At 46.8% G+C, this 26200-nt stretch overlaps 1 protein-coding gene across 2 annotated transcripts in view; it reads left to right on the top strand.

Annotated features, from left to right (window-relative positions):
- The window catches only part of SEC14L5 (SEC14 like lipid binding 5), a 38329-nt gene that overhangs the window by 5581 nt on the left and 6548 nt on the right, over nucleotides 1–26200 (top strand). Inside the window, exons 4-14 of one of the 2 annotated variants that reach the window (XM_042827768.1) lie at nucleotides 12473–12622; nucleotides 12753–12884; nucleotides 15193–15321; nucleotides 15926–16145; nucleotides 17899–18011; nucleotides 22110–22299; nucleotides 22894–22982; nucleotides 23531–23601; nucleotides 24249–24420; nucleotides 25073–25207; nucleotides 25563–25700. In XM_042827768.1, the coding sequence (XP_042683702.1) occupies nucleotides 12473–12622; nucleotides 12753–12884; nucleotides 15193–15321; nucleotides 15926–16145; nucleotides 17899–18011; nucleotides 22110–22299; nucleotides 22894–22982; nucleotides 23531–23601; nucleotides 24249–24420; nucleotides 25073–25207; nucleotides 25563–25700 (1539 nt within the window). The remainder of the gene's footprint in view (nucleotides 1–12472; nucleotides 12623–12752; nucleotides 12885–15192; nucleotides 15322–15925; nucleotides 16146–17898; nucleotides 18012–22109; nucleotides 22300–22893; nucleotides 22983–23530; nucleotides 23602–24248; nucleotides 24421–25072; nucleotides 25208–25562; nucleotides 25701–26200) is intronic. The other variant, XM_042827769.1, reaches the window with a different exon arrangement.

Raw genomic sequence — 26200 nt, 5'->3', positions numbered from 1 at the left:
TCCTTGAGGTCCCTTCCAACTCAAGCCATTCTATTATTCTATGATCATAGGATTTGCATATCTAAAAAGTCTTTTCTAAATCAGTGATCTTCCTGATTTGGTTTAAAAACTAGAGATCTTTGGATAAAAACTCTCGAATTGTTCTTCCCTTTCCACTCCATGACTGAAATGTTGGGTGAGATCTCTCCAAGTTTTGTGTCATCCAGAAGGAGCTTGAGAGCTTTAGTTGAAGCTGGTGGTGCAGAAAGCTCATGTCACCTCAACAGCTTCCTGAGGTGAGGCTTTAAAAGTGTTTGTGATATTTTGGACTTTTCCACTGCTCTTCAGGGTTCTAAGAGCTCTGCTCCTTGCATTTTCAGGGCAGCACCTGAGCATTTGGGCGTGCATCTGAGATGCTTCCGTACAGATTCTTGCAAGGTTTTGCTTAGTAACCTCTATGGAGCATTTCAGTCTACCCTAGGAATCCATGAGACTCAGTGTTTGAGACTTTCAGTCTGGTATTTTCTTCCCTACTCAACAAGGATACCAGTTTTCTTTGGTCTTGCAGGAATCTCAGCAGGAAGGTGGAAAGCTGCAGAGTGAAAGCAGTCAAAGTCATTTCCACGAATGGAAGGGAGAACCCAACACAGTGCATGGTGTTCCTTTTGGCAGCGTTGCCTTTCCTGGATTCCAGGCAAATAAGTGCCATAAAATTGCTTTTATCCAAAGCAGACTCCATTCTGCTTGATTCGACAGTTAAAATTGAGGGGGAGATTCTTTACTTCATCCTCGGTGTGAATAAAAGGCAGCAGCAGTTCCTCAGCTGTGAGCAGGTGCCATTCCCTTGGATGCTCTCTCATCATCAGGACCTATCAGCCTTTCTTTCTGATGGCTGGGCTCCCACCCCCAGTTCTCCCCCTTTTTTCTCCTTCTAGTCTTGTCCAAGTTTGCTGTGTCCGTAAGCAGCTGAGCCAGTAACGTGAGGTAGATGTGCCTGCAACCAGTCTAAGGTTAATGTTTGTGGTAGTGAAACTTTTCTAGCTTTGTTTTCTTGTTCTCCCAGTGCATTCTGTGTTAGAATTAGATACCAGTGCTTGTGGTGGAGGTACTTGGCTCTATGCATACCTCTCCATGCTCTCACTGTCTGTCTTAGTAGGATAACCCTCACTAGATGCCCATCAATAGACTGGCTGCTCATACAGCAGGCTGCCTCTAGACAAATCCTTTGTAAGCTTGTTAGCAGAATGCCTAAAGGCTGGGGTTTGGTGGGTTTATTTTTCAAGTGGTTTAGTTTTATTTGCTTCCAGTTTTTCAACGTGATAGAATTTAAAATTCCCTGGGATTTCAAGGTTGGGATTGCAAACGTCGTCCTTTAGGAGCTCAGCAAGCTCAAATTGCTGTCACCTTAGCAAAGTTATTAGTCCTCTTATAAAGATTAAGTTACTTGCTCCAAGGTCACCCAAAGGACTGTGTGGTAGTCTAGGGAACTGAATATAGACCCTGTAGTCCCTCTGTAATCTCCTGTGAAGATCACGTGTCCGCAGCAGGATCTGCATTATTACAAAGACTGACATTTTGGAAGATTCTAAAGGCAGTGCTTGAGCCTGGTGGCAGTCCACACGGGCCAGATTGGATGCAGGCTTCGTTATCACGTTGGATGTGTTTGGATGGAGCCCCCCATTTGTGTGGAGGCAGCGTGGATCTCGCAGAGCTGTCAGGCACTCGCTGTCAGTTGCTGGAAGTTTTGCAGGCAGTGTGGGTGTGCAGCAAAGCTGTTTTGCTCCTCAGCACATGGCACTGCTGTTAATCTGCCTCAACATAAATCTGACAGCAGCTTCCTCAGTACTGGGAACCTTATATTCAGCTGCTTTCATCTCTCCAACCCAAATGCTTTCTGTGAACCTTTGGGGCGCAGTGTGCTCGTGCTGAGGTTGGTGTCAGGAAGACAAGGATGGTGTGAGTAAATTCCCAGACATCTCTCTATTTTAAGGGTCCCTGTGCACTGATAACATTTGTAATGGGGAGAGTGAGACTTCTGGGGCTCTGTACAGGCTGTGCTGTGAGGTAAGGAGGGTTTGTTAGGAGAAGTACCCAGAATCTCTGATGTTTGGACCCTCCTATGGTAAACGATGCATGTGCTGCCTTCGGTTACGAGGAGCTGAGAAGTAAGGTGGTTGTAGCCAAATGATTCATTGCATCCTGGCCTTGTTAAAAGGCATTGTGTTTCCCATGCCTTTTGTTGAACCCTGCCACCAGGAACATGATTCATCCTGTTGGAGCTTGCACTGTGCACATTGTGCTGCTCATCCTCAGGGCAGCACAGGGCTGTGCGTGACAGAAGAGCCCGTGTTAATACCTTTATTATTGTGTATCTCTGGATAATTGTCTATGGATTTACACTCTACTGGTTATTAAAGCTTCTGCTGCTGGCATTCTGGCATGGGCAGGCAGTAAATTTGGCACATCCACAGAGTCCTTCACACTGCATTCCCCTTCTTGCTCTCTTTGCTAGTCCTGTGCATCTGAGAAGTAAAAGGGAATCTGAAGGCTTAGCAAGCATCTCCTGGTCGTGCAGGAGTTTCAGTTGTTTTTCTCTTCCTTTTACTACAAGAGTGCTCCCTTCTTCTTAAACAAAGGACCATCTTCTCTCACTTTGTCCGCATCCACAGAAGTGATTTTTCACATGCTTTGTTCCTATTCTGTGCTTGCATTGAAGGATCACAGATTAGCTCATCAAATGATATCCAGTGCCTGACATCTCTGACTTGAAAAGAATCTTGACAGATTTTGTTATCATGTCATATTCTTCCTTTTCCATTCTGTCTTTCCCTTCCTTTTCCTTTCCCCTTTTAAACGTAGCTGTTCAGACAAGTGGATTGTCCTCTGATATGTGGTGTTGAGTTTGGTTTGGGCACGTGAGTCCATAATGTCTAATTGTACAGGAAACGAGGCTAAGAGAGAGACTGGATTTTTTCACATTATTTGTTGCCAGTGAATTGTTAGGTCAGATATGGTAGGGATTCTTTTCCTGTTAATTTCAGCAGTGCATTCAGCCCGTCACACTTGCAGTTTACCAGATTTGAATACTCTGTAGTGTACCCTAATTTTGCTTTGTTTCCAGTGCTACAGGCCTGAAATAGCTGTGCACTCCTCTGTGGTCTCCTACACTTCACGTGCAGTTTTAATTGCAGCCATAATGTTGTGAAGGGCAAACTTCAAGGCAGCACTTCTGTCAATTATTTGGTCCTCTTGCCGCATTCATGATGCACTTCATATTCAGCTCTTATTGCTGCTAATGGCAGGTAATGGTTTCTGCTGAGAGAAATGGTCTTTCTGCCCAGCCTTGAAGATCTGTTAGGGGCAGCTCATCACCTTCCCTCTGTGTTGGTCTGCAGATAGGAACTTGACTGTCTGAGGTCCTGATCTGCCACCTGTACTTCCAAGCTCCTATCATTCTTTCCTAGCTGTAGAGGCAATACAGAGTTCTTTGCATTTACTTGATCTGAAGTTCATTATTTTTCAGGTCAGATGAACTGAATGGAACCACGATGGTGTATATATACTTCTGCATCTCTTAGTGTGGTTTGAGTGCTAACAAGCTGGCTGGCAAGTTTAGTTCAGGCTGCAAATGTTGCAGTTTTTATCTCAGAAATGACTTGGCATTGAAATTAGTAGGAAAAAATAGTCCTCCTCTCTCTTTACTCTCGTGCTGTAGCACACAGCTCCATCCCATCAAAAGCAATTATTTGTGGTCCTTGTGTGGGGTGTCTTTCTCATTAGCCCAACCCAGCTGAAGCAGTCGTGCTGATCTTCACTGGCTCTGCCAGGGATCTTCGCTCTTACCCCCAAATAATCACCCAGCAGATCAGCCTTGTCCACTGGCTATGTCCAGCATGTCCAAGCTGCTGTGCAGCCACTGAAGTTTTTCTCAGATGCGCCAGTTGAGGATCTGGCCCATAGCTGTGTGCAAGACTCAGACATCCACTGCAACTAACACCAAAATGCATCATTTTCTATCTCACTGCCTGGTATTCTTTCATGCTAACAGTGACAGGAGGTTTGTACATGCAGTCTAATTGAAAGCAGCTTGTTGCTATTTCAGCTGTCAGCATTAGTTGTAGGAGGAGAAACTAAACACTGTTGAAGCCCTAACGGCTAGAATTTCTCTCCACATAACTTTTCAAAACTATTTTTGTTCATATCTTTGCATGATGAGTACGTGTTGTATTACAGATGTTAGATCTTCAGAAAGCTTTATGTAATGACTGGTTGCTGTCACATTTAGCACGCTGGCCTTATAAAGAGGCCGATGAAACTCTGACACGTTGCACATGCTCTGCTCTCTGATACTGTGGTTTCTTAAAGGATTTGATATTTCACTGACTGCTGCAGGTTCCCTTGTAACAGAGATCTAAGCCTTCTTGTGCCAGGTAGGTGCTGCAGTTTGGCCCAAACAGCTTGCAGTACACATTGGTAACAGAGAGAATGGTGTGTGAAAGCAGTGCAGCGTACAAGCAGAATGATGTCTAGCAAGAACTGTGTTAGCTCTGAGGGTGTGTTTGGTGTGACAAGTTCAGCATGTCTTCACAGCCCATCTGGTCTCAGAGAGGCTGCTGCTGTTGTGCTGCATCAGACGTGCAGATCAGCTGTCAACTACAGTGCAGTATCTTACAATGCCTACAGCACAGATGCACCATAGAATACATTTCTGGGCCTTGCCGTGTACTTAATTATAATTACAGACTCCCCAGCTGGAGCTTCAAGACGTCGTTAATCTTGGAGCATCCCAGGCTGATTTTTCTTTAAACAAAGTAGAATCTTAACCAAGATATTTGATGCTGGTTCACAGCCTCTGCTTTCAAGTGTGAGCCCTGGAAAAAGAAGAGCACTTGCTGCAGGGAGAGCAGAGCGGCTTCTGGCAGCTGGAATGCTTCACAAGCACAGAACAGCAGCGCTGCAGCTGTGCAGATGGCTGAAAAGATTGGAGGAGAGCTGTAAGGGCAGCACCAGTGGAGTTGGAAAGAGGAGGAGCAGTGCCTGCTGCCCACTGTGTCCTTGGACAGCCACAAGTGAGGGGTGATAGAGCTTTGCAGCCTGCATGGCCAGTGCTCGAAGGCTCCTTTGGAGCAGCTGATGTGGATAACGACACAGATTTCAGATGGTGTTGGAAATAGGATTTCTGACTGGCAGTGCCCTAGAGATTGGGGAAGAATCGAGGTGAAAGGAGGGAAATGTTTTAAAATAGCTCCTCTCTGATGCTCAGTCCCTGTAATGTGTGACATGTAATGTCCCAGTAGGCATCCAAGCACAAGCTGAGAAATGGATGCTTCCCTACAAAAGCGAATGAACTCCCTGCAGCAGGATTGTTAGGCATACAGAATGTGCTTACTGAGTGCAGGCAAATCATCTTTGGATCCAGGTGGTCTGTGTCCAACCACTGTCCATGCTGGTATTTTAGAGGAAGGCAGCTTCTCTTGCCTCTTTTCTTGCCATGCTTTGAAGGAGGGCTTATTGTAACTGTCAGAAGGCATTGGGTTAACTTTGCATGTGCTTACAGAGGATCTAGGGTTGACTCAAGACGTGATGCTTTGGTGTGACTTGATGGCTTGAAACCAAGCTGTCAAGATGCACTATAAATATCCCATCATCTTACTGCTGAGAAGCTTTTGGCAACAGAATTCTGAAAGTAATGATTCCTGTGTCAGCTGGAATAATTCTTCACAGCTGTATTCAGTTGTTCAGCCCCTGTGCCCTGCCACCACCTCCTCAAGTTATTAAGCAGGCTGAGAGTGAGCAATAGTCAGGCTGAGCGTAGAGCTGACATTTCTCTAGAGATTATGGTGTGGGATGCTTCCCCATGGGCAAGCAGATGATGTTTACCACAGCTGCTGGAAGTGGATAGAACTGCTTATCTGGATTTCTGGAGACAAGATGCTGGCAGTAGCCGTGTGCCCTGGTCTGCTTTGTGTGCACAGTGGGCATCATACCAGTCATAGAATCATATCATAGAATGGCCTGGGTTGCAAAGGAGTACAAAGCTCATCCAGTTCCAATCCCCTGCTGTGTGCAGGTCACCAACCAGCAGCCCAGGCTGCCCAGAGCCACATCCAGCCTGGCCTTGAATGCCTGCAGGGATGGGGCATCCACAGCCTCCTTGGGCAACCTGTGCCAGTGCCTCACCACCCTCTGGGGGAAAAAATTCCTCCTCATATCCAACCTCAACCTCCCCTGTCTCAGTTTAAAACCATTCTCCCTTGTCCTATCACAACCCACCCTCATAAACAGCCGTTCCCCCTCCTGTTTATGCACTCCCTTCAATTATTGGAAGCTCCCTTTGACAGACTTGCATTGCCAGTGCTAGGACTCCATTAGCTTGGCAAGAGCGTTTTAGGAATGGATGATTCCAGCATCATGTGTGGATTTGGAGAGGAACTGGATCATTTGAGGGTTGTCCATGTTTTCTTTGGTCGCCTGCTCCCGGTGCAACATAGGATGTTATTGCCTTGGAGAAGGACTCATTTCTCAAGCTTTATTTGAGGAGTGCAGTCTGGAGCTGGAACAGATGAGCTCTGAACTAAGTGGCACTGCAGCGTGGTGCAAGGAGACACAAGATAGCTGGAAGTTCAGCTTGTATTCTAGTCATGTCTAGAAGACTTTTCTCTTCTGCTGAATGTATAAGTATAGAAGTTTATTGTTTAACTCTTAAGCAGGGAATAAAATTGGTGAGACAGCTTAGGTTCATCAAAGGTTAAATCTCAAACAGTGTGGATTTTAAATTCCTAAGCACAGTGGCCTGTTCAGATTTGACCCTGAGTTTACTTAAATCATCCACAATTCTTACAGCTGCTTCTGGCTACGACAGATTGTTGTGCCAACTAAGCATTACTTTGTGAGCCAGCCTTTTTGATTTGGGGCTGGTTCGCTGAGCAGCCTGCGTGTGATGTAACGCTTGGTTGCTGTGTTTTGCTCTATAAGGTGTTAGTCACCACAGATGTCTGCTTCCTTGCCTCCTAGTCCTGTGCATCTGGCATCTTTCTGCAATAGGCAATGGCAAACCAGCCATGTAGCAGTCATTCCTGTATAAAGCATTGCTTCTGTGGCTGCTGCAAAGACCAAAGCATTGTGTTGTTTGTGACTTGAAGTGCTCCATCACCAACCATTCAACTCTTTATGGAGCAGATAATAACAGAACAAGGGAGGATGGTTTGAAGTTGAAGGAGGGCAGATTGAGGTTGGATGTCAGGGGAAGTTCTTTGCTGTGAGAGTGGTGAGGTGCTGGAACAACTGCCCAGAGAGGCTGTGATGCCCAGTCCATCCGTGGAGGTGTTCAAGGTCAGGTTGGATGGGGCCCTGGGCAGCCTGGGCTGGTATGAAATGGGGAGGCTGGTGGCCCTGCATGTGGCAGGGGGTTGGAGATTCGTGATTCTGGAGGTCGCTTCCAACCCAAGCCATTATTTGACTCTGTGATAAGCAGAGGGGAATACTGTATCCGGGCAGCTTGAATGGGATAACATTTCTTCTCAGACAGGAAATTGGGCACAGTGGCAGTTTCCCAAGTTAGCTCTGTGCAGCTGCAGTGCATGTCCTGCTTTTGGTGCCATGTCACTCGGTTGTGCCTGTGTTGTAATGGGCAGCTGGTGCTCCCTGAATTGTTTCATTCACCCAGATCTGAAGGAATGAGAGAAATGATTGACTGCAGTCCAGGGAGGCAGAGCTCTGATCCACGTTCCCAGCCTGGGTAACTGTTGTCCAGCGGACCTCTGGCAAATCAAAACTGGCTTCCCTCAGGTCCAAAAGGTTGTTATGTTTCTCTGCAGGTTGTAGTGATTAAGAAGCAGATGGGTTGTTGCCTGGTGAATGTGTGTACAGAACCTTTGTTTTCCTTTCTGCATTTGGGCTAAGCAGTAGGAGGCTTTCCTGGATGAAATGATTACTTTTTCCTGGAAGGCCAAACCTGAAAATACTTGAATCTGGAGATAATTATATCTTGTTCAAGCTACTGAAAAGGTAGAATAAACTCCTCCACTTCCTATGTAAAAGTGGTGAGGGGTCCTATCTTGCTCTTGCATCCCTTTCCAAAAGGCTGATGATCTTGACATGTTTATATCAAAATGTGATACTGTGTCTCCTGTTTCCCCGTTCGTCTGAACACAGATGCATTTTTTTGTCACTTCATCCTTAGTTTGGAGGTGTTTTGTTTTAAGCTGTAATTCAGTGCTTGGACTTCCCCATTGTTTGTGATTCCTAAGGCCTCTGTTGTGTAATTGACTTCAAAGTCGCTTGCTGGAGAAGTTGTTGAAACCTGCAGAGGAGAAACAGGAGTAGCTGTTGTAAAAGATAATAGGGTTGCTGGAGTTGAAAGGAACTCTTAAAGGCCATCTAGTCCAATTCCCCTGTGTGAACAGGGATACCCACAGCTCCATCAGTGCTCAGAGCCCATCCAGTCTGACCTTGGGTATCTCCAGGAACAAGGCACCCATCCCCACCCATCACCTCTCTGGGCAGCCTGTGGTGCTTCACCACCTGTGTTGTAACAAACTTCTTCCTTAGATCCAACCTAAATCTCCCTTCCCTTAGTATGAAACCATTTCCCCTTGTCCTGTCACAGCAGACCCTGCTAAAGACTGTGTCCCCTTCTTTCTTAAAGCCCCCCTTTACATACTGAAGGGCCATGATCAGCTCTCTCCAGAGCCTTCTCTTCTCCATGCTGCACATCCCCAGCTCTCAGCCTGTCCCATAGGAGAGGTGTTCTTCACGAGCAAATCAGGATACGTGACTTCAGTCTGATGGAGATGACTACAAAGGTTTAAATGACACCTGTATGTTTGTAGGCATGGTGTGGGCATACAGCCCACCACCAAAGGACAGCATGGCACTGTTTCTGTGGCAGTGGTTCTACAGGAAAACAGAGACAAAACCTCTTGGTTTAGAGTAGGACTCTGTAGGGCCTGAGCCGCCATCTCTTGTGCAGTGGTTGTTTGGGAGTGAAGAGGGGACATAAATCTGAACTGTAAAGAAAAGAATTCTTGTAAACTGAGATGTTGAGAGAGTTTGCTTGGTTCACCACGCATGCACTGTGCTCAGGTCTGTTGGACAGCCCCTGCAGCTGTGCTGGGGGATTTTTCTTCCAGTCCAAGCTGGTGTGAAGTCAATAGCAGAGTCTGATGATGCTGGAAAAAGGAGCCCAAGTCAGGATTCAGGGTGACGTGCTGGCTTGGTTGGGTGGGAGGATTTGCAGGAGGTGTGCAAAGTGCAAGCTAGTGCTAATCCCTGTAGGATTGAGGGGAGGGAGCTCAGCTTCACTGAGCCATTTTTTCTTTTTTTTTTCTTTAATACAGCATTCAGTGCTTTGGCCATCACAGTGTTTGTCTTAAGGTGTAGTGAATATGCACTTAAGGAAAAATAGTGGCACAATTCCTGCAGCAGAGAAGGGAGACAAGTTGTAGTTTCTGTATGCTTGTCAGAGCAGAGTTGCTGCAGCACGGAGATGAGAGCACATGCAGATGGATTAGCAGCTGAAGTATTAAAACAAGCTAATAATAAATCCCTGTGCCTTTCATTTGACTGGGGTATTGCTGTTCTCCTTGCACTCTGCAAAATCATGGAGGAGGAGGAGAAAATTGCGATCAGTTCTGGTGCTGGATGGGGAAAAAAAGGAGATGGTTGTGTCCTGATTTTCCTCAGTTTCTCTGCTGGAGCAGAAATGTGCCATTCTATAGATGCTGATCTTGATAAGAGGATGCTGGGTGCTTGTGAGGGAGGGCTCCTGGTAGCTCACTCTCTGCAGTGGTGAAAGATTCAGCATGTTGACAGTGTGACTTCATTGTGGGTGAATCGTGGTGCTTCAGCTGTCCTTCATGTGATCTCGGGCATCTTTGGGCTGCTGTATTTTTAGAGTTGTTGCTGCGCAGAGAAGATCAGCAAAAGACTTAATATCAGTGTGTGAAAGGGATTTTTTGTCAAATATGGAAGTGTTCCACCTGTGCAGGTGATGGGTTTGGGCTGTTGTCTTGGTTGTGTCACCACGGTTGTGCATGGATGTGTGCATCTGCTTCCGAAACAGAGACTGACTACGCTGTTAATAGGTGACCTGATCTTGGTTTTGCAAGATTTAATGATGGTGCATTAGGAAGCCTGTCTCCAACTGGGTCAAGCACATACTCAGTGGAGGGAGGAACAGCTGTGTGTTGAGGTCCTGGGGCCTCATCTTCAAACAGAACCAGAGGTACCTGGGTTCGGTGGAGTTGTGTGGAGCTCCAGATTTGCCATGGTGGTCTCTCAGTGGCAGTGAAGCACTCACAGGTCTGTATTCCAGGTACAACTACTGAGGTGGGGCTTTTGGGCAACAGCTGTGCTTTGATTGTTCACCATCTAGTGCAAGAACAGCTCTTGTTTCTCTGCAGACCCCCCTCGTGAGTGCTCATGGTACAGCTGCAGCCCTGAAAGAAAGAGGAATAGAGGCCACCATTGCTATACTTGAGCTTTTCAGTCTGCCTGCTTTGTACTTCTTCAGTTTGTGGGAAATGAGGAAAAAACCCAGCCTTAGTGGTGGCCTAGGGGAAGAGACGGGGTTGATTCAACCTTTTTCTTATGGTTAATCCTTGCTCACTGAACATCCTTTTACGGGGGGATGTTCACTTATGCTTCTAGCAAGTGTGTTAAGGGCATATGTAAGGAGTGACCCATTCAAATAGCATCCTTTGGTAGGGTCTGACTTCACAGAATGGCTTATCATTATAACGAGTTCAGCTGCTTAAAGCAGTGGGTTTGCATTCAGTACGTGGAGCCACGCAGATTGGTGTTGCAAACAGCCACTCGCTATGGGAAGCTTTATGTTCATCTAAAATAGTTTAATTTTTCCTTGAGATTAGAAGGGAAATGCTGAAGTGGAGGTCTCATAGGTACAGCAACAGCCCTCCAACAAATACAGCAGAGCATTGCTTAGTGACTTGTGGGAGGAGTGTTAAAGGCTTTGCTTATGGCTGGGACTCCAGCTAATAATCTGCTTTCCCTTTCCTCACGATATGGCCATCTGAAACAACTTCTGTTCTGAGGTCTAGGGTCAGGAGATAGGAAATGTGTCCTTAAGTGCCTGAGCTATTTTAAGAGCAGGTATTTTTCCCCAGCACCAGGGTACACAAATGCACACTGGGCCATCCAACCCATCAAACCGCTGTGGGAGGAGAATGCAGCCAGCCCTCGGCAGAGCTGGGCTGTTCTCAATGATCATCACATTAATAATTCTGAGAGATGGGGAGACAGCAGCATTTTGCAGATGGTAGGGACTCTCTGTGGCATCATAGCAGAAATGTCTTGTGACCAAATTGGTGCAGCTGTCCATGAGAGTGTAATGGAAAGGGAGCACGGGTTACCCTGCAGTCACAACTGTAGCTGAATCCTGGGCTTCTTATGCAGCATCTGCTCATGTTGCTTCAGTTATGTTTGCAATAGCAGCCCAACGTGCAAGGTGCTTTCTCTGGAATGAAAGGAAAATGTTCCATCTAGCAAAGATCTGGAGATGTAAGGAGGGATTGACAAGTAGGGAAAAATGGGCAACAGTAGGTAATGTGCATGTTAACTTCAGTTGCTGCAGGTGCCATGGAGACTGAATTCTTTCTTTTTTCTTTTTTTTTTTTTTCTTTCCAAGAGCTGATAAAGAACCTTTGGAGGAAAGATTTTTTGGAAGCAGGGGAGTAAATCAAAGCGAAGGTTTCAGAACTAGAACTGAATTATTTTGGAAGCGGGTGGATCATAGTCAACTGAGTAGCCAGCAATTGCTGGTCTTACCCTTGATAGTCTGCAGCATCCATAGCAGTTTGATAAGTTTTTAGTGTCAACAGTTGATCACAATTTTGGGACAAAGGAGTATTAAATATTTCAAAACTGTTTCTTCGTACAGGCAATGACTGGAATGTTGTCATCTCTGGGTCAAGTCCATAGCTAGCAGAAAACAGCATAGCTGGCCTTCTGTGATAGCTGAAGATTCTGTTGCTGATGTTCAGGGTTTGATTCTCTTCCCACTACTCGTTAACAACGTGGTTTTGTTTCTGCTTTGCGTGGGAAAGAAAAGAGATGTGAAGACGTGATGAGCTGCGTGACTGGCATGAGTGGATGCCAGCGGTGTTCATACGTATTTGGATTTGACTTCACCCCCTTCATTGGCTCCCCTTTTAGCAGAGAAGAAAGGCATCCACGTGTTGGGCTCTTACTCTAAGGGAAACAAGTAGAACCGTAGAATAGCTTGGGTTGGAAGGAACCTTGATGATCTTCTTGTTCCAGCCTCCCTGCTGTGGACAGGGTTGCCAACCATTCGATCAGGTGCTACATAGGCAGCCCAGGGCCCCATCCAGTCTGGCCTTGAACACCACCAGGGATGGGGCATCTACAATTTCTCTTTATGCAACCCGTGTAATTCACAGCCAGTTAGTTGATCTGGCCAGAAGCAGAAATACGTGTATATAAAAAAAACTTCAGCTCTATTTTTTACTTCCAGGCATACGAAAAGCGCTTTCCTACATGTCCAGAGATCCCAGTCTTCCTAGGAAGTGAAATCCTGCATGAATCCAAAAGCGACGATGGAGCAATCCACGTCATTGAACGGAGCTGCAAGCTGAATGTGGATGCTCCTCGGTTGCTAAAGAAGGTGAGTGGAATCCAAGGGGCACAGAGTGCTGAGTTTTGTTGGCAGGTTCAAAACAGTGAAGATTCCTAAAGCTGTTCTTTCTCTCTTCCTCTTGCTTTTTTCCCCCCTTTTGGTTCTCCACCCTTCTCAGATTGCAGGGGTAGAGTATGTTTTCTTCATACAGAAGAACACGGTGAACTGGAAGGAGCGAACGCTCCGCATTGAAGCCCACAATGAGACTTTTGCCAACCGTGTGGTCGTCCTTGAGACGTGCAGCTACTCAGTGAGTGCCTTGATCCTATTTGTCTGTGAGGAAATGATTGAAAGCCACGTGCCAACGTGTAGGGCAACATTTCTTGAGTGAATTTGAGCCCTGGACTGTACAGTACAATTGGATAATGGAAGGCCATTCGGTTTTGGGGAACAGGCCTTTTCCAGGGCTTTTGTGGAGCCTGGGAAGTTTCCTTAAGTTGACTGTTTTTGGAGTGTTAGGATCTAGAGTGAGAGCAGAAAACAGGAACGGTGATCCAGAATTGACAGTGTTCCCTGGGTTTCTTTAAGTTGAAACTCAGGATGTTAAAGCATTGGGATTTTGGACATGTATCTAGATTTGGGTATTTAGGAGGAAACCTGCATTGCCAGGAAAACTTGGCAACTAACTTATCTCTTTGCCTACAAGTGAAAACTTTAGCATCTGTTTTATAATGATCTTCTTGCTCTAAACATAGAATCATAATCATAGAATGGCCTGGGTTGAAAAAGATCTCAAAGATCATCCAGTTCCAGCCCCTGCTGTGTGCAGGTCGCCAACCAGCAGCCCAGGCTGCCCAGAGCCACATCCAGCCTGGCCTTGAATGCCTGCAGGGATGGGGCATCCACAGCCTCCTTGGGCAACCTGTGCCAGTGCCTCACCACCCTCTCAGTGAGACATGTGGAGAAAGGTCTTATCTGTGGCCTGGGGTCACTTGTTCTGTGTCTCTACCTTCAGCAACAGTATGCCATTTCACTCTAATTGTGCTATTAGGGATCAGTCACCATTAAACAGCTTGGACTGTTTCTTGAAGGGATCAGACACTGCTTTTTGTTCCCTAAACAAAAGTCTAGATCCCGTTACTTACCTGCCCTTTTGGCAGCTGGACAGCAGCTCGGTTTCTTGGGAGTGTGCAAACTGTAAGTAGCTTCTGCTTCAAGCAAGGCAGACAGTTGAAAAGCTGTTAACCATTTTGGATGGTGAGGGGAGGTTCCTGAACCAAAGATCAGTCAGTGGCTACGTGGCATTTCCCGAAAATGACAGGAAATCAAGCTTCCATGGCTGTGAAGGGTGTTGACAGTTGTGAAATGCATGGAAGGTCAACTCTGGAATTGCTCACGCTGCTGCACTTGCTGATTTTGGCTGTGCTGCCTCTCCGGCTTGAGTCCTTCGGAAGGAAACGTCAGCAGCTGGGCTTTGAGGAGAGCTCTTCCTGGAACAGAGTGGGAGCAAGCTGTCTGCATCCTCAAGATGGTTCTCTGCTCTATTTTTACCAGCTCTCTTTTCCCTGCCAGGACGTACCGGAAGCAGGTTTATTCTCATCTTTCCTTTTCTGCAGTGTTCTCTGAAGCAACTTGCAGAAATATGATCCTTCTCTTGCAGCTGCTGTATTTTTTCCTGAGGGAATTTGTGTCCTTTGTAGAGCACGCTGTGTATTTGTGAGTGGGCTGGGTTTTCCTTTCACACCAGTTTGTGAACAGCAGCACCTGCAGAGAGGAGGCAGAGCCCCCCCAGGAAAGGATTAGGTTCAGAAGATGAAAAGAAAAGCTTGTGTAGGTTTTAATCATATGTAGGGTAACCAGGGGGAAGCAGCTACACTGATAAGATGGATCTTAGGAGGAAGTTTTTCCCCCAGAGGGTGGTGAGGCACTGGCACAGGTTGCCCAAGGAGGCTGTGGATGCCCCAGCCCTGCAGGCATTCGAGGCCAGGCTGGATGTGGCTCTTGGCAGCCTGGGCTGCTGGTTGGCGACCTGCACACAGCAGGGGTTGGAGCTGGATGAGCATTGTGCTCCTTTGCAACCCAGGGCATTGTAGGATTCCATGACGTTGAACTGGCAGTGAGAAGATGCCTGGTTCTCCCACACATGCTGTGTTTGGTGGGCAAGGCTGATGTTCAGCGGCTGAGTTTCCTACCCAGAATTAGAAAAGCCCTGTTTTTCTTCCTTTGCTATAGATGTAGACTGAAAGGTTGTCCCAGGCCTTCTGCAAGGAGGTTTTGCCATGACAGTTTCAAAACAGCAGTCTTGCTGCTATTTTAGTTTTGCTATTCATGCAGCTGTTCAGATGTGCTGGGTTTTAAGCTTACGTTCTTTGTAAGCGTGAGGAATGCTCCTTTAACCACAAAGGTTCACATGTCCAACTCATGACACGCTTCTGTAACTCTGGGGGATTCAATCTGTTAGATGTGGGTCTGTCAGCACCCTGCAGGACGCCTCTTCTGCCCCTCTGTGTAGCTCTGGAATTAAATTCAGCCCAATTCAGTACCAGGAGCGAGGGCCCTGTCATACTGTGAGCTGCCTGCTACCATCCAACCCTGTGTCTGTCTGTCTTTGGGCTTAGGTTCACCCTGAGAATGAAGAGTGGACGTGCTTTGAGCAGTCTGCATCTCTCGACATCAAGTCATTCTTTGGCTTCGAAAGCACAGTGGAAAAGATTGCCATGAAGCAATACACGTCCAACATCAAACGGGTGAGCTGGGCTTCGCTGTGTGCCTTCACAAAAGTGCCTGCTGTCAGTGCATCTCTGTTTTCTTTTCTGTAAACAGGCCTACTGTAGCTTTCTATTGCTGCTTATGTCTCTGGAGTTGCTCAGAAAGGCAAACAAAGAAAAAAGCCACTGTGCAGCGAGCAAAACCAAGCTGTCCACTGAAATGCTTCTGTGCAGGGGAGGGAGCAGGCTGTGCCAGTGGCTGCTGTGGTGCCAGGCTCCTCAGACACTGAGGACACTGTTCTCATGTAGGAAGAGAAAGTTGTGGCTAAAAAATCAGCACTGTCCCTGCAATTGCTCGAGGGAGAGGTGCTTCCCCACGGCTGCAGAGGAGCAGCCTGGCTGACTGACAGGTAGTAGGATAAACGTGTTGTAAGAGGGTTCCACCCAGAGCATCGCAGTGTGCCTGGCCATCTGTACGTGCTGACATTTCTCCTGGAGGTTCATGCAGATGGAAGGAGACGGCTGCTTTCCTTTTGCTTATCTCTAACAGCGACAGTCATCCATCCTGAGGGGGGATCTTTGGCATCTGGCTGGCTTTGAGTAGATGGGGTATTCCTTCCTAACGTCGGTTTTCCTCTATCAGGGCAAGGAAGTTATTGAGCACTACCTGAAGGAGCTGATCTCCCAAGGAATCACGTTCATCCCTCGTTGGACGCCTCCTGTGGCACACGGGCAGAAGGCAGAGCGAGCCCCAGCAGCCAGCCACGAGCCCAGTGATGCACCACTCGAGTCTGGGGCTCAGGGATCTCCCACAGAGCAAACAGGCAGCTCCTGCCCCCCAGCAGAGCCCGTCAGCCCTGATGGTATGCAGTGTCCAGGCAGCAGCAGCTGCTGGCAGTTCAAATGCCCTGAGTAGCATTTCATAATTAATTTATATATATATATATTTTTTTTTTTTTTTCATGAGGTTTTTTTCTTCTCGTTGCTGATGGAGAAGAGGGAATGTTATTTTCCTTCTTCAAGAACAACACAAACGTTTGAGCTTTGTTTCCCCCCAGCCTGAAAAGCTGAGAAAAGCTTCACAGGCAGTATAAGGGGCATTCTTTTGAGTTTAAAGAAAAACCTTTGGCTTTGATCTGATATTTAAGACATTTTATACTTTAAACTTTACTCTTTTACTTTATACACTATGAACTATACTTTTTTTTTTTTACATTTTATACTTTAAACTGGAGAAGCTTAGAAGTATCCTGAGCACAGTGCCGATGAGTTACTGTTAAAGGCTTTGTCCATTTCACAGTGAGTGTTCTCATGGTTTTGTTTGGTTCAGTGGATGTTTCCCCACACCAATCTAAGACAAAATCACACAACTGAACCTTATCTTTATGTGTATCGACCTGATGATACCTTCTGGACTAAAGGTGCTTCTCTGACAGATTTGAAGAGAGCCTTTTAATTTAGGTTGGTGGTATTGGAAATAGCTGTCGCTTCTCAGAAGCAAAGAGCTGCTCTTTCAGCTGAAGGTAACTCAGGAAAAAGCTTGAAACTTGGAACTTTCCAGGGTTCTGCTCTGTGTGGGCCTTCTTTTGTAGCTTCTCTTTGTTGCAATTTGCCTGCAAACACGATCCAAATCCATATAGGAGCTGAGAACGAGAAATCTTTCTGTGCTTTGAGATTAACTTTAATCTAAAAGTGGCAGATTGTGTCTAGCAGAAGGGGACAGCAGCTCTTTCTGTTTATATTCATGTTCATAAAGTGATTAACTTCCTCGGGTCTGCTTCTCAGCTTGCTAGCTCTGCATTCTGTGTGGGTGTAGCACTTACTGCATATCATTTCTGTATCATCAGCCAGAGATGGTGCATGCTGTGGGTGTCCAGTCCTTATTCTGCAGCTGATGGTATCTGCTGGGGAAAGTAAGAGCCTGTTGTAGAGCTGTCTCTGAAGTCCTCCTCCCAGCCCTTCTCACGTGCCTGCCTGTCTCCAGCCCAGCGCTGCCCTGTGCTGCTCCCTTTTGGTACCACGTCTTCCTTACTGGCATCTGCACACACCAGCCTTGCACAGCACAGCTGTGTCCCTCTCTCAGTGCTGGCAGGCTCAGAGCTCTTGTCCTTTGTCCCTCTCTGATCTGGAGGGACTTTGGGCTCCTGGTTTGCACAGGGCATCCTCATGCCAAAAGCTTCCCTTGCTGTCTGAAGTGTTCAAGCTATTCTCCCTTTCCCTCTGGTGTCTACAAGCAGAATAATATTTCAAATAACTGCTTTTTAGCCTCTTGTCATTGAAATTGTGAGTGAGTTTTTTTAGGACGCTGGGGGATTTAAGTGCCCCAGCCTCAGAGTGGTTCGTGAGATGAGTGCCAGAGCTTGTGATGATAGTTCTTTAAAAGCTTCTGTTGGAATAGTCAGGGTTGAATGAAATATCAGTGCTCTGAGAGACAAGTGGAGTGACCTGGCTTTGCAGTCTTACACAGTCTGTGTCCTCGTGCCCTAATCACCATGGGGATTGCTCGCCCACTTTTCTCAGGCATACATAATGAGTAACCTGATGTGTAGAAACAGCCACATACCTCTCTTCTGGCTATGTCCCTTCTCCTCCGAATTGCTCTTTCTCTTTCTCCAGCTGACAAACTGGATGCTGATTACATCGAGCGATATCTGGGCCAGCTGACTCCAATGCAAGAGAGCTGCTTGATCCGACTTCGGCAGTGGCTTCAAGAAACCCACAAAGGCAAGGTGGGTAGATAACATGGAGAGAACCCTTCTGCGAGTCTGAAAGCAGCTGTTCTCATAGCTCGGATGTCCCACAGTAAAACACAGTTGTGATAATTGGGTGTTGAGACTCAGCTGTTGTGGCAAGGTGATGTGAGGGGTTTGGCATGGAGAACAGCCGGTGCGAACTGACAGCAGCATCACGGACTGCAGCTGTAGCCCTGTGTGTGTTGGAAAGCCTGCTCTGTGGTACCCGGGCAGAGTGGTTTGGCTGTGCATTTACAGTGGGCACTGATCAGGGCTGGGCTGGCTGGGATGGATGCACTGTTTCCCCAGTCCTGCAGCGTGGGGAGGCTGTGCTGATGGCACAGTCCTCTCTTGGCAGCTGCAGCTCATCAAAGAGGCAGTTAGCAACCCCTGGCTCTCAGTGCATGCTGTCAGCAGCATGCTGTGCGTGTTGGATCAGGCAGGTTGTGTAAGCTGGTACAGCCCAGGGCTGGATTCTTCGGAGCAGAATTCATTCTGATCTTGTTTTAATCCCCTTTACCCAAGAGCACCATTTCAAAGGCACACTGAATTCAGAAAGTAGGGACCACCTCACCTCATGGTGTGAGGTATATTGTGTAAACTGCTGAAATAGAGGAGGTGAGGGTGCTAAGCTGGAGCAACTACAGCCAGCATTGGCCAGCTAGTGTAGTAGAAACATGCTTTTACCCCCCAGAATCAATGTGGGTACCATAGACTAGATGCACCTCTGAGGTTGCTGTAATGTTTGTAAGCTACCTTGACTCCTCTTAGTTGAGGGGGAGTCTCAATATCAGGCTGGACAATAAGGAATATGTGACTGAGAAAAGACCTGGTGCAGCTCAAATGTCTTCAGAGGGGTCTGTCTGCAGATTTACTGATGCAGGGAGATGGGGTGAGAAGGAAGAAAGGACCAACAGTAGACATGAGATGGATTAATTGAACGGTAATGGTAATGAGACCTTGGGAAAAGAGGAAAATGGGAGATGGTTGGAGCAGGGATCTCCCTTGACAGTAGAGTAGAGCTGGATATGTTTTCAATAGTACTATTTTACTGGCCTATAAGATGACTGCCCAGTCAGTCACAGAATCATTAGGAACCAGTCTGCATTCATAGGCTTTGGAATAGCAGTGTTTGTTTTTTGTTTTTTGTTTTTTTTAACTAACTTTTCTGAAAGAAGCCATTCACAAGGAACTCTGCCAGTAGTTTCTGCATGCTTTGCTGCATCTTCCTCACCTGTGGATGTGGATGGAGAAAAAGTTAAAGTTAAGCAGAAAACGGGAGGCTGAAGAGAATAGCAGTGTGTGCTGAGGTGGGACGTGAAAGTCTTTGAGGAGCTGACAGTCTCCAGGCACCAGCAATGCTGCTGGGTTTGTTAGAGCTGATGAGTTTGGAACGCCAAGCACCTGGCAGATCTGTCCAAGGCCACTGGTGTTGTGGCAGCATCAGCAGCAGGTTGTGTAAGTTGGACTGTGCCCAAGAGAGTGGGGGCTGCTATAGGCAGGACTATGTAACATCCATGTATATGCGTGCACACACACAGTAGAACAAAGGACCCCCTGAGGGACTGTCTGAACACCTACCAGCAAGCTGCTAGCACACTGCTGTGGTGATCTGAGTGCACATATCTGGGCTTGGCTTCCCAACCAACCAGGTAACTGAGTGCATGGGAAGGAACCATGTGAGTGGTTACCTGCTCCCACCAGCAGCTTCACTACTAAAATATGCTGTACTGCATATCGGCTGCCACCTGGGTCTGCCCTCGTTTCAACCCGCTGTCAGATGGAGGGGAGCTGACAACAAGCAGGCACAAAGCAAAGGCAGGGATTCCCGGGTGTAGTTATGCTCTGAAATAGAGGATGTGGGCTTTCAGGTCAGCAGTGACGTGTCAAACGAAACAGCGTGGGCTTTCTGTGATGGGTAGGAGATGTCTTGGCTATTGGGTGTCCAGCTGAAAACGAGCCCTAGATGAGAGCAAGGCTGTGAGGCTTTATCCACGTGTGTGATCTGCTAGGGTCTCAGTTTCAGGTGGAGGAGGGATGTTCTAAATGTTTGCTTGCCTTGTTCTGTAGGTTTTTCTTTCTTCTCTTGGAGGCCAGGAAATGGTAGCTGGGAAAGGTAAAAATGAAAGCAGATGAGCAAAGTGAAACAGCAAGGCTCTTGGAGAGGCTCTGTGAGTGTGTGCAGCTCCTCCTTCCTCTTCAGTCCCCCTGTTTTGCTATCCAGTCCCTGTCCCTTTCCAAACAGACTCTGTAATCAGATTTATCATTCCTCATGCAAACACACAAACTTCAAACAGTGTTACAACTGCAAGCACTTAAAGCTTGTAATGGTAATGAATGAATTTGTGCCATGTAGGACACAGTGCACAGAATTTCACTGGTAAGCACCAGAGTGGAATTAAATCTGTCTTCTTGAAGATGGAAGTTAGTGCTTTGGTTGGGCAAAGACAATCAAGAGAGCGTGTCCCCTTGGAGACACCTTTCTTTGGTCTAAACATAAGCACTGAATTTGCCTCTTGCCTGTTGAACATACAGCCTAGATTTGAAAACCAATAAATACAACCCTGCAGCAGCTGTGACCTCTCCCTCCTCTTGCAGGATATCCAGGACTGTTGTAGATGTTTGGTTTTTTGTTTGTTTTTTCTCTTGTCCTGAGAGTTATGGCTTCCCCTGAGCAGCAAAAATGCAATTTAAATCATCTGATGAAAATTCTGCTCTCTTTAATCTTACTGCGATGCAGAAGGATTTGGGGATGTTCATCTAAATATGTCTCAGATCCTGCTTAGGAAAGCTGCCGTTTTCCTTTCTGCGAAATGCAAAGTGCTTGAAACACAACGTTGTGCTGAACAGGACTGATATCCCATCTCATCTGCAGGTGCTTGTCTTTAGACTCCTGAGCTCCACCCACCATTATATGGACTCAGTTCTTAATACTGCTTACAGCTGCACAACTGAGGTTGCTCCCAACCTGACACTGCTGGTAGCTTTTCTTCTTTTCTTTCTGTTTTCATGAGCCTGTCAGGGAGCAAACAAAAGAGCTCTGATTCTGAAGGCAGCCGTTTTGTGTCACAGCAAGGCTCAGATGGCTCAGATGCATTGTGCTGAGCACAGACGCTCTGGGGCAGGCTGTCCCAGCTCTACAGAGCTTACATTTTTAATGGGAACTTGATGTAGGAACTGAGGTCACACACTTTTTGGGGAAGTTGGGGTGAAGGAACTGAGATGAGAAATTAACAAAGTGTGAAAACAGTTGGGTTCTAGTTGCATACCACCGATGTGGTGGATGCCCCATCCCTGGAGGCAATCAAAGCCAGGCTGGATGTGGCTCTGGGCAGCCTGGCCTGCTGGTTGGTGGCCCTGCTTATGGCAGGGGGTTGAAACTGGATGATCTTTGGAGATCCTTTCAACCCAGGCCATTCCACGATGTGATTCTATGAACTGAGTGAGGGGATATCATGATGTTTGGGTCATCCCTTTTGGTAAGAGTTAATGTAAAAGGATGGGGAGTGCCTGTGGAAGAACTGGAAAGCTTTGCTGTCCAAACAACACCAGCAGCAAAGCAGAAGAGATCTGCACAAGAGCTGAAATGCGGTGCTAATGGGTAATTGTTTGAAGTGTGGACAGTGCTGATACACCTCCAAAGAGCACATGCGTAACTTGGGCAACGCATTACCTACAAAGGCTTCTCATCCTTTGCTGATTTGCCCTACAGGGAGGTGAACTTGCAGCTGTGTTACTGAGCAGAGGCGTTTGGTTTGTCCTTGTTGATAGGTAGCCGTGGGAAACTTCAGCCAGCCCGGAGCTCGTTGGGGTTTCTGACTGTTGGCCCTTATAACGAAGGAGCAATGCTCAGATAAATTAACTGGCCCGTATCTCTCAAAGGGATGCAGGTTTGTCACTTCTTTCTTGCTCACAGCACCACCTGCTGCACTGGCCTGGACTAGGAAAGGAGAAAGAAGAAGGAATGTGTCTTCAACCTTTGTTACCGTGGCTCTGGGGATTTAAAGCCTGGTGCATGTGCCCTGTGGGCTCGTTTGCATTCTTCGTGGTGTGGTGGCAAAAGCAGCCACCCTCAGCATTTCTCTCTTCCCTCAGATCCCCAAAGATGAGCACATCCTTCGATTCCTGCGGGCTCGTGACTTCAACATTGACAAAGCTCGGGAGATGCTCTGCCAGTCTCTGTCCTGGAGAAAGCAGTACCAGGTGGATTACATCCTCCAGTCCTGGAGGCCCCCAGCCCTGCTGGATGAGTACTACACCGGAGGATGGCATTATCAGGACAGAGGTTAGAAGGTCCTCCCTTCCGTTGATCAGTGTAGCTTCCATTGTAAGACCTCATAAGTCACTTGTGTTTTTAGGAGAAGGTTGTGTTGGTCCTTTAAACACTGACAAAGGACTTTTAACATCTGCAAATAGACGGCCTCTCTCTTTTGCTGTAGCTCCTTTGTTTTCTCCCCACAAACCAGGCAGAACTAGAGCTAGTGCAGGGCAGCATCTCTTTGATAGGGCGTCCTTGGGGTGTGATTTTTTATCCTGTTCAAGTATTTAATGTGGCATTTGCAAAAGGTATTGGAGTGATAGGCTGGCAGGCTCTGGACACATCTGTATGCAGTAGAAACTTTGTTCTGTGCTTGATGCTGAGAGACCCTAAAATCTGAGGGGACATCCCAGATCCAGACAGTCTGGCTGTGTTACTCTTACCTTGTCCTCACTGCACTGAGAATAGCAAAGACCAAGCAGTGTTTTGCCACAGGGGACACTACGACTGGGGAGTGCATTAGGATAACAACCTGCATACCTGCATTCACTGAAGATCTTGACGTCTCCAAGCATTTCAAGGCCAGTTACTGTTTTTTAAACCTGTATATTTGTTTTGAAGATGGGCGACCGCTCTACATCCTTCGTCTTGGCCAGATGGACACAAAAGGTTTGGTGAAAGCCCTGGGAGAAGAGTCACTGCTGCGACACGTAAGATCTGCATTCGTTTCCCACTTGAGGAGCTGTATTTCTCTTGGTGTGTAATAGCCTTGCTGTAGTGCAGCAGTAATCTACATGCCTGACACAAGTAATTCCTGTGTTTCATGACTGGCAACCCCAAGCTACACCTTTGGCATAGCACAGCTTCTCTTCCTGTGCAGGAAGTGGTATTTCTGTGATGGTGTGAATGGACCAGAAGGATGTTCTCTGGTAACATGCAGCTCAGCTGTAAGCTTTCCATGCCCTTCTGTGCAACTCTGCATTTGACCTTGGGACTCTTGTACTCTGTCTTAGATTTTCAGTGTCTGTATCTTCTATGTTCAGCTGAACTTCTCAGTAGAAAAGCTTTTAAATGCATTTTTCTACACATAGACTCACTGCTTTGCACACTGTAAGTAATCAGACTGGTATATTTCTGGATTCTGGTTTTTTGTTTTTTGTTTTTTTTTTTTTTTTTTTTTTTTGAGAGGTTTCGGGAGCTTTCCAGGCTCCTCAGTCATACTTGGGCTAATGCATGTCTATACTGTCCTTAATTTCAGGTTCTGTCAATTAATGAAGAAGGACAAAAGAGATGTGAGGAGAATACCAACCTCTTTGGGCGCCCCATCACGTTAGTACATCCATTTTTCTTGTATCCTCATAGGCTTTGTAGTAAGAATAATAATTCCGTGGGGGCTTTTAGATGATGTTCTTAGGGTTAAACTGCAGGCAGCGGTGTGGTCTGTGTCGTGCATTCAGTTCTTGCCTGGACTTGGGGTATCTTACACAGCAGGCCTAACTCTACAGCTCCATATGAAAGCAAGTATTGGTTCTTCCTTACTTTTTTTTCTGTCCCCCTTCAGATGAGTGTAACCACACAATTACAGTGATTTTAATTCAGAACCTCGATGTTCCCTCTCTTTCAGAAAAACAAAACCACCTGCCAGATTCCATTTCCATCTCAAAATACAATTTGTAGGTCTTTTAACAATATGCTGTTACACCATTGCCTTCTTCCGCACTGACAGCCTGTGCTCTTGCCTTTGGGGCTGAGCATCTCTTTTGTCCTTTTTGGATCTGGTGTCCTGAAAGCTCTCTGGGTTCAAGCTGCATGCTGCGTGGGCAGAGATCTGCTCATCATTGGAACTGCTGACCTCTCTCACTGGCTTCCTTAGGTCCTGTTCGACCCATGATGTTACTGAAACCTTCTGTGGGTCATATACCGAGCAGCCACTGTGCAGTGAAGGCTCTGACTGGTCATCTTCATCTTTATTTCAGATCCTGGACGTGCCTGGTGGACTTGGAAGGGCTGAATATGCGGCACCTCTGGCGGCCTGGAGTCAAGGCCCTACTTCGGATTATTGAGGTTGTAGAGGACAACTACCCTGAAACTCTGGGGCGACTGCTGATAGTGCGAGCACCCAGAGTTTTTCCTGTGCTTTGGACTCTGGTGGGTGAAATCAGGACTGTAGGATCATAAGTGCATGTACAATGAGCTGAATCATCTGGTTATCATGAGTTCTGCTTATTCAGAGAGTTAGGGAGTGAATGAACTTGCAGATAGCTCGTGGCTGATCTCCTGAAGAGGCCACAGCTTTGCTACAGAGCCAATGTGCTTGGCTCCAGTGGCTGTCCTTCTGCCAGGGCAGGGTGGAGGAGCTGAACTGTAAATCCTGGTGCAGCAGTGGTAGCCCAGATGTGGTGGGTTTTCATGTTAATGGAAAAAGACAAATAGTTCTTAGTCTCGTGCTGGACGATAGTAAAGAGAAAAGAAATCACTATGTGTCTGCCTGGTGCTTGCTGGCTGTGATGGCAATGTAAGAATGTGCCTGATACGTTTCTTGAGAGGTTTGTCTGTGATGTTGTGAGTGCACGCTTATTTTACCAGAGTAGAAAATCTTTTCTTCCTCATTATTCCTCTCTCTGGGAGAAAACTTCAGTGTTGAGGAGTTCTATGGAGTTCTGTACTGCTGTTGGTCTGCATTCCTGCCAATGGGGTCTTCCAGTCTGGATTCCAAAGCATCCGTGTTTGATTGTACCTCAACGTTGTTTCTAACTTTGCTCAGTGACAGAGGTGTCCTTTGTTTCACCTCTTATTTCAGGTCAGTCCATTTATCAATGAGAACACAAGGCAGAAGTTCCTTATTTACAGTGGGAATAACTACCAGGGCCCAGGAGGGCTGGTAGACTATGTAGACAAAGAGGTGATCCCAGACTTCCTAGGAGGAGACTGCATGGTGAGTTTTCCTTCCTGTTGCATAGGTGGAATTGCAATGGTTAAGCTCTCTCAAATCTCCTCCTATGCACCCTCCCACCCCACCAACCTTCTGCTCCTTTCTGATTTCTGTTATGGGGTTGGGGTGTCACTGCTGTTAATTCATGCACTCTGAAGCTGTTGTCCCAGAGAAGGGAATTTCAGGTCAGCTCCTTCAACAGAACTTAAAGAAATCATCACAGTAAAAATAAACTGTGTGGAATCTTACACCAGCTGAGGATGGCTGTCCTGTGTCTGACAGCAGGCAGGTGCTCAGACTCAGCAGTTTACCACTGGCTTAGTATGAACCCTCGTACTTGTTTGTCTGGCTCTTCCAGTGCACTGTTCCAGAGGGTGGGCTCGTTCCCAAGTCACTTTATCAAACGGATGAAGAGCCAGAGAATGCAGATCACATCCGACTATGGACAGAAACTATCTACCATTCTGCAAGTGTCCTCAGAGGAGCTCCACACGAGGTACAAACCTTCAGAGCATCAGAAAGCTGAAGGTGCTGAGCTGATACCGGTGATGTGTTCCTTTTGTTGAAGTTGAGTAGAACAGCAGAGAGCTCCAAAGCATTGAGCATGATGTGTTTCAGCAGCATCATGTGCTTAGTGGGAAGCCCAAGGCTAGCTAACAGCTAGAGGTCAAGAGGTTAAGAACTGTAGTGTAGAAGCAATGCTTTTCTTTCCCATGGCCTGATTTCCTGTTGGATGCAGTCTCTTCCTCATTCTTTTGGGGGAAATGGAGCCCTTTCTGCTTCTCTTTTGGTAGTACTGCTTCCATTCTCGGTGGCTTAGCAAGGGTGGTGGTGATACATAAGCTGGGTCATCAAGAAGGAGAGCATTCAAAGAAGGAGCACTGCAACAGAACTGTTTGTGGCTTCTTGGCAGTGGATAACACTGACTTGGTTTGCCTGGGCTCCTTAAAAAGCCTCAGTGCCTTGTGGAGTATGTCCTGAAGGTGCTCTTTGCTG

The sequence above is a fragment of the Centrocercus urophasianus genome, unplaced genomic scaffold, assembly GCF_019232065.1.
Source record: "Centrocercus urophasianus isolate 14NV4802_14NV808 unplaced genomic scaffold, USGS_Curo_1.0 seq_29, whole genome shotgun sequence".
Taxonomy (NCBI): Eukaryota; Metazoa; Chordata; class Aves; order Galliformes; family Phasianidae; genus Centrocercus; species Centrocercus urophasianus.
Note: the sequence above shows the minus strand (reverse complement) of the source record. Positions and strands in the feature narration are given on the sequence as shown.